The following is a 12723-nucleotide window of genomic DNA, read 5'->3' as shown; positions in this document are numbered from 1 at the left end:
TCTCTTCTACCTGCAACACTATTTTAAACTTTCATTGTAGTACTTGTCCCACTGAATTATAATTTTTAGTTTAATTCACTAGATGTTGAGGTCCTTGAATGGAAAACTAGTTTTCATTCCTGATTAAAAGCTGAGCGTTGTAGCTTGGGCTTCCAAAACCAAACTCACTGCAATCGAATCAAATACAACTCACAGTGACTCCACCTTGGTTTCTGAGGTGGTATCTCTATGGAAGTAGATTGTCCAACTTTCTTTCCAAGGAGTGGCCAGTGGGTTTGAACCACCAGCCTTCTGGTTAGTAGTCAAATGCCTTAGACACTAAGTTACCAGAACTCCTAGCTTGGGGTGGGGCCCTAGTAAATGCTTTTAGATTTTGAAACAGTTAGGAATCTATTCCTTCAGACAAGATGAAAAGTAGCTGATGGGGGGTAGTTCAGTAGTCAGCAAACTAAAACCCATTATCTGCTTTTATAAACAAAGTTTTATTGGAATTCATTCATACTCATTTACTTATGTATTGTCTATGGTTGCTTTCACATAACAGCAGCACAGCTGAAATAGTTGAGACTGAGGTCACACATAAATACAAAAATACTGAGTTTCTGGAGCTTTGCTGAGGAAGTTTGCTGATCTCTGGTCTTGTGAATAAAGGTGAATGCCCTAGGAGGCATACTACTATCACATATTTAAGGCTTTAAAAGAAAAAGTGCATTTGACTGCTAACCAGAAGGCTGGCAGTTCAAACCTACCAGCCACTCCTTGGAAGGAAGACTGGCAATCTACTTTCATAGAGAATCTACTTCCATAGAGATATAGCCTTGGAAACCCAAGGAGGGGTCACTATGAATCGGATGAGACTCGTCAGCAGTGAGTTTTTTTTTTTTTTTTAATTTCTTCTATCACTTAACATTTGCCAGCCTTCTTTTTTGCAACTTCTCATCTCATGCTATCTTAAAAGAATGAATAACAAAATATATAAACTAGTTAAAGATAATGTAAATAAATTTAGGCTCCAAATAATGCCCCTGGACCCCAAATAATGCCATCATTCTATCTTTAATCTACTGATAGGGAAACGGGTCTTGTTTCATAAGAATTCCTACTCAAAATTGCTTTCTGGATCATCAGCTATTTAATAGCAAGGGAAATGTCTTTGAACTCCTTTGCAATGCCTGTTGCCCCTCTGTCCCCTGACTCAACACCTCATTCGGTGCTCTGTTCACTGAGGTCACTCCATAAATGTTGACTTATGACTAGTGATATTAGAGGACATTAGGTACCTGGTTGCACTTCGTAGGAAGTAATTGGGGCAGACAAACAGGGACTAGGATGGGAGTGAGTGGAGGGGGAATGTGGAGAAGGCATGGGATACAGGGAAGCAACCAAGAAAGATGGCTCTAAAAGCGTTTGCTGATTTAAAACTCTGGAGATATTGAAACCACTTTCAAATTTTGCAGTCTTTGACATTTTTGCAATTTTTCCATGTTCTTGCTACTGTTACAGTACCACAGATAAGAAATCCTCAAACCTTTCTCTGTACTGGAATAATGAGATTGGAAAGAAAAGATCTTTTTCATCTTTTTAACATTAAAAAAAAAAAAACCTAGTTAAAGCCCAGCAGTTCAACAAATATTACTCATGTCATTGGCAAGAAGAAAAGGGGACTTTTGAATAATAATAAAAAAAAAATGGAAAAGATGAACACAAGAGGCATTGTTTGCATATCAGAAAAATTAATCTACATAGGAAAGTGTAAGAGCCTGCAATTCAGAAAGCAAAGAATTAGGACAGCCCAGCTGAGAATAATTTTCTAGCCAGTTAATTTAATTGCATAAATCATTCCTTTGTTAGCAATAAAGAGATATAATTAAAATGAGATTGCTTCTAGTTTCTATTCTCTAGAAACTAAAGGAATTGATTTTGGGCAAAGCATTCTTCCAAATACCAGATCGGCAAATTACATTTACCTTTTTAGAAAAGCTAAATTATTTTGCCGTAATATCATGGTAGGTTTAATTAATTATAGATCTGCCATATGATCTTAAAGAAATAATTTATTTAATGTCCTTAGAACAGAAGTTTGCAATCATGTGTGTATCCCTTTGGTAGATGGTGTGCAGATTTTTACAAACAGGTCAGAAGTTTAACAGGCAGCTGTCAGGAGAAATCTAAGGCAGTCTAACGATTGTTTAGGGTTTTACTTAGCTGTCCTTGTTTAAAATAAAAAACGCCACTACTTAGTATTGCATAATTTAACTGAACTCATTTAGATAGGCTTTATTCTAAAATTGCTACTGGTAATTATTTGCTGTCTCTGAACCTCTGGGATTTAAAGAGCCTATAATTGTCTATTAAATAGGGGAAAAATCAGATCAAAGAGGAATGCAAAAAGTCTCCTACTATAAAGCACAGGTCTGCTGATCAGTCAGTCGAATGTCAGAGAGAATTGCAAGCTGTGACAGAGAAGAGGCTCATTTTTATGGTAATGAATTTGAATTTTTTAAAATGTACTGAGCTACACTTGCTTGTTCCAGATTTTTGAACTTCATTGGCATTACTTGGCAACAGGGATTTGTACAGTGGTGGGAGGGATCCCACAGCCTTCAGAGGGCCTGTTGTTCCTCTCAGTGGAGTCAATTCCGTCTCCTAGGCTCAGAGGAAACCAGGACCTGTGGTGCCATCCTAGTTCTCACACCATGGCTGAGCCTCTCAGACAGGCCAATGATCTCTTCCGACTTCTTAGACATGAATGTAAAAGGTTCAGATTGATTTTTGTATTAGATACAATGTTTGGATTAGCTGTTGCAGATTTACATTTATTAACATTTTGCAACAAGAAATACAGGCTACAGTTTATCAGGATTCCTGTGGCTCTTGAGAAAGAAGGCAGAGGAGAAAATAACCTGAGGACCAGAAGAAATTAGTGTTCCTTGTATGATTTCCTCTGGTGCAAATCTTCTACCAAAGGAGGTGGACAGTAAGTGAGGCTCTTCAAGCAATTCAAGATTATCTTTAATCCAGACAATTTGTCCACAGGACGGAAGAGATAGGTAAGAGCTTCCTCTGCTTAGAAAGTCAGCAGAAGATTCCAGTCTTCTGCTGGAGTCCTAGCTGCTACAGACACCTTCTAGGTGGGTCTAGGGCAGAGGATAGCCCTTAGACCCCTTGTAGCACCTTATAGGCTTTTCACCTAATACCATGACTTTCAATCTTACACTCCTTTTCTTGACTCACTGTCTGACACCTTAACTAACTGGCTGGTTCCTCATTAACCCTTTCAATGTGCTCAAAACTGGCATTGTCTCCTTCCTCAATATTTAACCCTTTGTAACTTAGACCTTTGACTTGAGCTGGCTATTAATGCAGAAAACAAAACAAAACAAAACTCTCACAATTAATGTTGAGATTGATTAATAAATACCCTAAATATTTGGAAAGAATTAATGTGGAGGGCATATTTAGTGATAACAGGATGTTTTCAGCCAGAACTAAGTTAAGGAGTTAGGATTCAAAAAACTCTTTTCAACCTTATCCCTTGATTCTGGATTATCTTTGCTAATTAATATCAACTTTAGGCAATTCAGGTCTTGTGTCTATGTATTGATTTTCTTATTGCTTTTCTTTATCCACAGGAGCACTGGTGGCACTGTAGTTAAAGCATTGGTCTGCAAAGCAAGTGGTTGGCAGTTCAAATTCACCAGCCACTTCATGGAAGAAAGATGAGGCAGTCGGCTTCTGTAAAGATGCACAGAGTGGGAAACCCTACTTACTCTGTCCTGGAGAGTCACTGTGAGTCAGAATTGATTCAGTGGCCATGAGTTTTTCTTTGTTCAAATCAGGAGTCTCTGGATGGTGCAAATTGTTAAGGCACTTGCCAGCTAACTGAAAGGTTAGAAGTTCATGTCCACACAGAGGTATTTATGAGGAAAGGCCTGGTGATTTACTTCTAAAAACACAAGGATTGAAAACTTTATGGAACCCAGTTCTGCACTGACACACATGCAGTCACCATGATTTGGAGTTGGCTCAACAGTCACTGATTTATTTCCCACATCATTTAGATAGAAATTCTCACTTGCTCCACCAATAATCATTCTCTCTATGTAAGTTTATTCATGGATGGTACAGATGATATTGCTAATTAATTGGGTAAATCATGGGATATCCAAGGAACCATGTCTAGTCTCATGCACTTCAAATTTAAGATCTATCATGAAGATATTTCCAAAAGTATATATTAATAGTGTTGCCAGGTATAATGCTCAGGATATCCTGTCCATCTGAAGGCTTGGTTGGCTTCTGAAACATCATGGCATGCATCCTCATAACATGGAGAGTGTCACATGCCATTAACCTAGATTAGCAATGAGGGCAGAGATGTTTAATGTCACATATTTAATCCAGGTGCAAAGGGTGAATTATCAGCAGCCCCTTATAGTGATCTCTGGCTTTCCAGCATTAGAGCTTAGGACCTTCTCAGTTACCTGATAGGAACCAAATAGTACTAAGCTGATATATAATTAAGCTATTTTTCATTAGTATCATAAGGCTTTCATTATTGCAATATCTTAAATATGTTCAAAATACCCAGCAGCCATGAAAATTTAATGAACCCTAAAGAGATTTAGGGTCTTTATCCATGTTAGAGCTGATTTGGGATTAGTACAACTACTTGATATTACCTGTCTGTATCCTAGTGTTAGGAATTTGGTCTGCAACCTTGGATCAAGGTTCTAGATCCATAGTGTTTCAGATCATCATCACCATCCCATGCCGAAATTGCTAGTTCCCCCTTCTGGGTTCTCACAATAACTTTTACCTACCTCATCACATATTTCAGTGTTCTATTGTTATTTCCCTAAAGAGATAGTTCAGTCACTATCTGTGAGCTTCCTGGGCTCAGGAATAGAAGCCCATTCATGGTTTGATCCCCAATATCCAGCCCAGTGCCTGGCATATAGACAATTATTCTTTATTGTTGTTACTAACACAGAAACATTTTCTTAAAAATTAAATAAATAAATAACAACAGCTATGTCCTTGACCTCTTTGGCATGCTATTCACATTCTTGGCCTCCTAAATACAACCCTTATCAAGAAGTATGATTAATGTCTTATACCATGCCTACACAGGACATTTCCATCCTAAAACCAAACCCACTGCCATCAAGTCAGTTCAGACTCATAGTGACCCCTCATTGGGTTTCTGAGGCAGTAAATCTTTATAGAAGTAGATTGCCCCATCTTCCTTCCATGGAGCAGCTGGTGGGTTTGAACTACCAACTTTCTGGTTAGCAGTCAAATGCCTTAAGGCATTACACCACCAGAACTCCTTTTTATATCCTAGATATTTAATAAATTTTGAAGAATGAAAGTGGTAGGCCTTTCAATGACTCCCAGGATATATCTTTATAGGATATCTAGTGTGCATAATATTGGACACAGAAAGGGTCACATTACTGAGTGGCTAAAGCCTAGTATTCCTCAGAGCTCGATTTGAGACCCTCTTTTCATGTTATACACTTTTCAAACTTTAGCTGTCATCTCTTCTGGTAACTCCCAATTCCCAACCTATCTTCTGAGCCCTAGACCCATCTATTCAACCCTCTTCTGAATACCTCTACCTGGTATACCACAGGCATCTCAAACCCAACCCATCTGAAATAGAACCCTTCAATTTCATCTCTCTTTCTTTGCAAATGGTACCGCCAGTCATCCAGCTGCTCAAGATAGAAAAGAAAGAAAACCTTCCCTCTTTCTTCTCTCTTCTCCCCCCACAACAACTCAATCACCAAGTCCACTAATTCTATTTCCTGAATGTTTCTGGACTCAATCCTTTCTCCCCTTCTTCTTGGACCAATTTGTCAAATTCTGTCTTGCTCCTTTCTAATCAAGACTCTATAGTATAGCCAAAATGATCATCATTTAAAATATTACAAATACGTAACTGCCCTTCAGGTCTGGAATTGAACCCACTCCTGTGACTTCCAGCCAAACAAAAGACAGGCATATGAGTTGAACACTTAACATTAAGGTAGAAACACTCCTTGGAGAGATCAATCATAGGAGAACAGAAGGGCTCTGTATGCACAGGGAGACAGCTTAGGGGACAGGAGTACATGGGAAGGATGGACACAGGGAGAGGTTAATATGAGAAGGAAGTGGGAAGAGAGCTGTTGCATTGTGGGAAGTTGCAGTCAATATCATGAGACAAAGTGTATGTGAAGTGCTGTATGGAAGATGAATTTACTCTAAACTTTCACCCAAATCACAATAAAATTTTTAAAAAATTAATAAAAATAATTCTACTCTTCTACTTTAAAGCTTCTACTGTTTTCCCATTGCCCTTGAACTCCTTATCAGGGCTTTCTAGCCTTTGATGATCTTCTTTGTCTCATGACATTCTTGCCCTTCCCAAACTTTAATATGACCGCTTCCTCTTAACAAGCAGCTGTTTCTCCTCAAAGACATAGCTGCTACCTGACCACATTGGTAAATGTAGCCCTACCATCAACCCACTCAATCTCTATTTCATTACCTTATTTGTTTCCTTCAATGATAAACTTATCCAAAACCGAAAAAAAAAAAAAAAAACCTCACTGCATTCAGTCCTGATGAAGTTCTGTTGTTGTTGTTGTTATGTGCCATCAAGTCAAACCCGACTCATAGGGACCCCTCCTTGGGTTTCCAAGGCAGTATCACTATGGAAATAGATTGCCCCATCTTCCTTCTGAGGAGTGGCTGGTGGGTTTGAACCACCAGCCTTCTGATTAGCAGTCAAATGCCTTAGGCCTTATGCCACCAGAGCTCTAGGCAATGTACCTCCGTTGAGACATTGCCTCTGAAACCCAAGGAGGGGTCAGAATGACTTGGGACCTACTCGACTACAGCGAGTTTAGGGTTTTTTTTTTTTTTTTTTGGTTAATGGCCAAAGATTGTGAGCATTTCCTCATGTGTTTCTTGGCCACCAGTATATCTTCTTTAGTGATGTGTCTGTCTCTGTTCCTTGCCCATTTTTGAATTGTGTTGTCTTTTTGGTGTTAAGATGCTGAAGTTTTCTATAAATTTTAGAGGTAAATCCTTTGTCAGATGTATCATAGCCAAATATTTTTTTTTTCCCCTATCTGTAGGTTCTATTTTCACCCTTTTGGGGAAGTCTTGATGAGCATAAGAATTTAATTTTTAAAAGGTCTCAGAGAGAGAGACCTAGCTTCTCTTCCCCTGCCTGTGCATTTTGTGTTATACTTGATAGTTTACGCCATAGATTAGAGCCCCTAGATTTGCCCCTATTTTATCTTTGAAGAGCTTTATAGTTTTGGGTTTTATAGTTAAGTCTTAGACCAACTTGTGTTTGTTTTTGTGTATGGGGTGTGGTATGTTGTTGTTGTTGTTTCTACAAGTGGATACCCAATTTTGCTAGCACCATTTGTTAAAGAGGATATCTCTTCCCCATTTAATGGGTTTTAGTCCTTTGCCAAAGATCATCTATCCATAGATGGATGGGTCTATTTCTGGGTTGTCAATTCTGTTCCAATGGTCTATCTGTCTATCATTGTATCAATCCCATGCTTTTGTAACTACTGTGGCTATATAGGAGGTTTTGAGATCTGGGAGTGTGAGACCCCCTATTTTTTTCTTTCTTCTTCAGCAGTGCTTTGCTTATCTGAGGTCTCTTTTCTTTCCATATGAAATTAGTGATTGGTTTTTCCATGTCCTTAAAAAATGTTGATGGAATCTGGATCGGGATTTCATTGAATGTGCAGATTGCTTTGGGTAGTATTGACATTTTCCCAATATTCACCTTCCTATCCATGAACAAGGCTTGTTCTTCATTTATGTAGATCCCTTATAGTTTCTTGTAACAGTGTTTTGTAGTTTTCTTTTTTACAGATCTTTTGTGTCTCTGGTAAGATTTATTCCTAAATATTTTATCCTTTTGGTAGATATTGTACATGGTATCATTTTCCTTATTTCCTTTTCAGAGGCCTCTTTCTCGATGTAGAGGAATACAACTGATTTTTGTATGTTGACCTTGTATCCTGCCACTTTGCTGAAACTTTCTATTTGTTCTAGTGATTTTTTTGCTGAGTCTCTTGGGTTTTCTATCTTATTAATATTTCTGTTTGTTATCTATCTTTCTCCACTAGGATTTAAACTCCTCGTGGACAACCACAGTCATGTTCAATGTTCAGGTTTCTACCTTTAGATTCAAGAACAGTGACTGCCATATACTAGGTACTCTATAAATATTTGTGGATTTGCTGATGTCTTTTTTATGTTCTGGTCATTTCCATAAATACTTCATACTATGTCTCCTTAAACACCTTTGCTTTGTTTCACATCCTTTTCTTGACCCTTTTAACCTTGCTAACTCTTATTCAGCTTAAATATCACTTCCTCCAGGAAGTCTTTACTAATATAGTTTAAGGCCCCCTGTACCATCTTCCCATATCATCTAACACTTTTCCTGTTTAAAACATTCGATATTCTTCATTGAAATTACTGAATAAGTCACTACCTTCCACAATAGATTGTTGTTGTTGTTGTTAGGTGCCTTTAAGTCATTTTTTGACTCATAGGGACTTCATGTGACAGAGTAGAATTGCCCCATAGTATTTTCTAAGCTATAATCTTTACAGGAGCAGATCACCAGGTCTTTCTCTTGCAGATTTGCTGGATGGGTTTAAACCATCAACTTTTCACTTAGCAGCAGAACACTTAACCATTGTGCTATTCTCCACATTAGACTATAGGAGCCATATTTCTTTTGTTTGCAGTTATATTCCCAGGGCCTGGTATAGTGTTCAGTAATAATTTATGTTCAGTAGTAATTGGTGGAAGAATGAATGAATAAATGAAATCAATGTTTCTTCTCTGTGGGGAATTTATTTTCAGATTAAACCCCAAATAGAAAATAGCACTTCCTTGCAAAAGAGTGGATAAACACCTCCTGTCACCCCAGGATATAGATCATCCAGTGGGGACAGAATGCTGATTCCATAGGCAACTCAGATCAGAGGGCTGAACTGCAGCACCAAGCAGACAAATAGACAAGCTATTCCTAGGGTGGTGAGTAATTAGTACACACTTGGCAGAGTGTATTGGAAGGAGGTGCCCTTGGAAAATACTCAGGACTTAAAGCTGAGAACAAACATTGAGCATTTGCAGAAAAATACTGAGAAAAAAATCTTCTCATAGTAATAAGGGCCTTGATACATGGAAGCATCATCCTAAAAAAGACAATTGTGGGATAAAAAGAGAGTGGAATACAGAATGGAATCTCTAAAACTAGAACTGGACAAAAAAAAGAGTAATCAGAATATCAATAAAACAGAGATTTTTTTTTCTTGGCCATAACAACTAAAATATATATATATACTTCTAATTCCTTAATGGGGAGCTCTGGTAGCATAGTGCCTAAGGCACTTGACTGCTAACCAGAAGGCTGGTGGTTCAAATCCACCAATCACTCCTTGGAAGGAAGACTGGGTGAACTACTCCTGTAGTGATACCACCTTGGAAACCCAAGAAGGGGTCGCTATGAGTTGGATCCAACTCAATGGCAGTGTGCTGCACTGCATTGTGTTTTGTTGTAGTGTCTAAGGCATTTGACTGCTAACCAGAAGGTTGGTGGTTCAAACCCACCATTCACTCCATGGAAGGAAGACTGAGCAATCTATTTCCATAAAGATTTACCACCTAGGGAACCCAAAGGGGTCGCTATGAGTCTGAATCCACTTAATGGCAGTGAGTTTGGTTTGGTTTATATAAAACAAAGGATGCCCAAGTAAACTTGAATTTCAGATAAACAATAAATGTAAGTATGAGACAAACTGTACAAAAGTATTATTCACTATTATCTGAAATTCAAATTTAATTGGGCATATTTTATTTCTATTTGCTAAATCTAACAATCCTAATTAAAGTTCATTCATCTTTAAAAGAAAAACACATATTCTCTCAACCCATAATCTCATAAAGCCATTGGAAGTTGGAAAAGGAAGTAAATGAATATCCATTGAGTTCTTACTAAGTGTCACTTGCTTTCACATGCAACATAAAGAGGAGGTAAGAATCTGCTGAGGTAAGAGCCATTTAGAAGCTGATGATTGGATTTCCACACATGATCTTTCATTGCTCATATCTTTATTAGAATAGTTTGCTGTGTTTTGCTGCACCTATCTCTTTGAAAAAAGTCAGGTGCTGACGAGGCTGTGAATTCATTCAATTCACAAGAGGATAGGTTAACATCGCATAGTGGAGGGGCCACAGTCTACGTTCCATAGCAAACAGACTGAGAAGAAGATGAGCTCTTTGATAAGTCACAAACAACCAGCTGATTGATTGGGTCTAGGAATTTAAATATCTAGGCATTCATTTTAATTAAGCACTTCATTGGAAAGCATATAACATAGACTACAGTCACTAGAACCGTGACAGCTATATTGCAATTTTATAGCCCAAAATTTAATCAGCAGGTGCTAATTAATCCTGTTCTAAAAAACTTCCATAGTAAGGCAATTGCCCAGATTCTCTATACTTCAAAGAGGGACAGGAGAGTGCTGATGTTGTTGAGAGAACAAATTGTCAAACCTTTTTTTTTTGCTCCCTAGTTCTCTGGGTTGGGTCCGACTCTACCGCACATAACAACAACAACAACAACAATAGTTCTCTGGGAGTTTTGATTTGATCTGAAAGCAAATTCTCCTCTATAGGACCAGTGTTCATGTTGTTGTTATTAGGTACCATTGAGTTGGCTCTGACTCATATTGACTCTATTACAACAGAATGAAACAACTGCACGGTCTGGTACCAGCCTCACAATCCCTGCTATACCCAAGCCAATCCTTGCAGCAACTGTGTCAACCCATCTCATTGATGGCCTTCCCCTTTTTTGTTGACCCTCTACTTTCCCAAGCATGATATTCTTCTCCAGGGAATGGTCCCTTCTGACAACATGACCAAAGTGAGATGAAGTCTGGCCATTCTAGCTTCCAAGGAGCATTCTGGCTGCACTTCTTCCAGGATAGATTTGCTAGTTCTTCTGGCAGTCCATGGTACTTGTAGTATTCTTTGCCAATACCACAACTCAAAAGGATGAACTCTTCTTCTGTCTTCCTCATTCATTATCTAGGTTTCACATGCATATGAGGCAATTGAAAACATCATGGCTTGGGTTAGGGGCACCCTAGTCTTCAAAGAGACATCTTTGCACTTCAGCTCTTTAAAGAGGTCTTTTGCAGCAGATTTGCCAAATGCAATACATCATCTGATTTCTTGACTGCTGCTTCCACTGGTGTTGATTGTGGATCCAAGTAATATGAAATCTGTGACAACTTCGATCTTTTCTCCATTTATCGTGATGCTGCTTATTGGTCCAGTTGTGAGGATGTTCATTTTCTTTATGTTGGGGTATAAGCCATAATGCAGAGTGTAGTCTTTCACCTTCATCAGTAAGTGATTTGAGTCACCTTCATATTCAGCAAGCAAGGTTGTGTCATCTGCATGTTGCAAATTGTTAATGAGTCTTCTTCCAATCTTGATGTGGCATTCTTCATACAGTCCAGCTTCTTGGATTGAATGTTGTTGTTGTTATGCGCTGTTGAGTCAGACTGGACTCATAGCAACCCCTCCTTGGGATTCCGAGGCAGTATCACTGGGGAAGTAGATTGCCCAATCTTCCTGAATAAGTATGGTGAAAGGATACAACCTTGATGTACTTCCTTACCGATTTTAAACTATGCAGTATCCCCTTGTTCAAATGACAGCCTTCTGGTTTATGTACCGGTTCCTCATGAGCACAATTAAATATTCTGGAATTCCCATTTCCCTCAACGTTATTCATCATTTGTTATGATCTACACAGTTGAATGCTTTTGCATAGTCAATAAAACACAGTAAACATCTTTCTGGTATTCTTTGCTTTCAGGCAAGATACATCTGATATCAGCAATGATATCCCCTGTTCCATGTCCTCTTCTGAATTCAGTTTGCATTTCTGGAAGTTTCTTGTCAATATACTGCTACAAGCATTTTTTAATTATCTTCAGCAAGATTTTACTTGCATGTGGTATTAATGATATTGTTTGATAATTTCCACATTCTGTGGGATCACCTTTCTTTGGAATGGGTACAGATATGGATATCTTCCAATCAGTTGGACAGGTCTTTCATATTTCTTTGCATAGAAGAGTAAATACTTCCAGCATGGCATCTGTTTGTCGAAACATCTCAATGGATATTCTGTCAATTCCTAGAGCCTTGTTTTTCTCCAATTCCTTCAGTGCAGCTTTGACTTCTTCCTTCATACCATTGGTTCTTGATCATATACCACCTCCTGAAATGGATGAACATTGACCAATTCTTTTTGGCACAGTGATTCTGTGCATTCCTTCCATCTTCTTTTGGTGTTTTCTGCATCATTCAATATTTTGTCCATAGAATCCTTCAATATTGCAACTCAAGGCTTGATTTTTTTTTCTTCAGTTCTTTCAGTTTGAGAAATGCTGAGTGTGTTCTTCCTTTTTGGTTTTCTAACTCAAGATCTTAGCACATTTTATTATGATAATTGACTTTGTCTTCTTGAGCTGCTCTTTGAAATCTTCTGTTCAGCCCTATTATCTAGTCTTTTCTTTCATTTGCTTTAGCTACTCTCTGTTTAAGAGCAAGTTTCAGAGTCTCTTCTGACATCCATTTTGGTCTCTTCTTTTTCTGTCTTTTTAA

At 38.2% G+C, this 12723-nt stretch overlaps 1 protein-coding gene across 1 annotated transcript in view; it reads left to right on the top strand.

Annotated features, from left to right (window-relative positions):
- NUF2 (NUF2 component of NDC80 kinetochore complex) overlaps window positions 1-2924 on the top strand; it is a 100923-nt gene extending 97999 nt beyond the window's left edge. Inside the window, exons 14-15 of the mRNA XM_007937795.2 lie at window positions 2360-2482; window positions 2535-2924. Of these exons, the coding sequence (XP_007935986.1) occupies window positions 2360-2482; window positions 2535-2924 (513 nt within the window). The remainder of the gene's footprint in view (window positions 1-2359; window positions 2483-2534) is intronic.
- The last annotated feature ends 9799 nt before the right edge of the window (window positions 2925-12723 follow it).

Source organism: Orycteropus afer, unplaced genomic scaffold, assembly GCF_000298275.1.
Source record: "Orycteropus afer afer isolate SDZICR_OR568_19922 unplaced genomic scaffold, OryAfe1.0 scaffold00044, whole genome shotgun sequence".
NCBI lineage: Eukaryota > Metazoa > Chordata > Mammalia > Tubulidentata > Orycteropodidae > Orycteropus > Orycteropus afer.
Note: the sequence above shows the minus strand (reverse complement) of the source record. Positions and strands in the feature narration are given on the sequence as shown.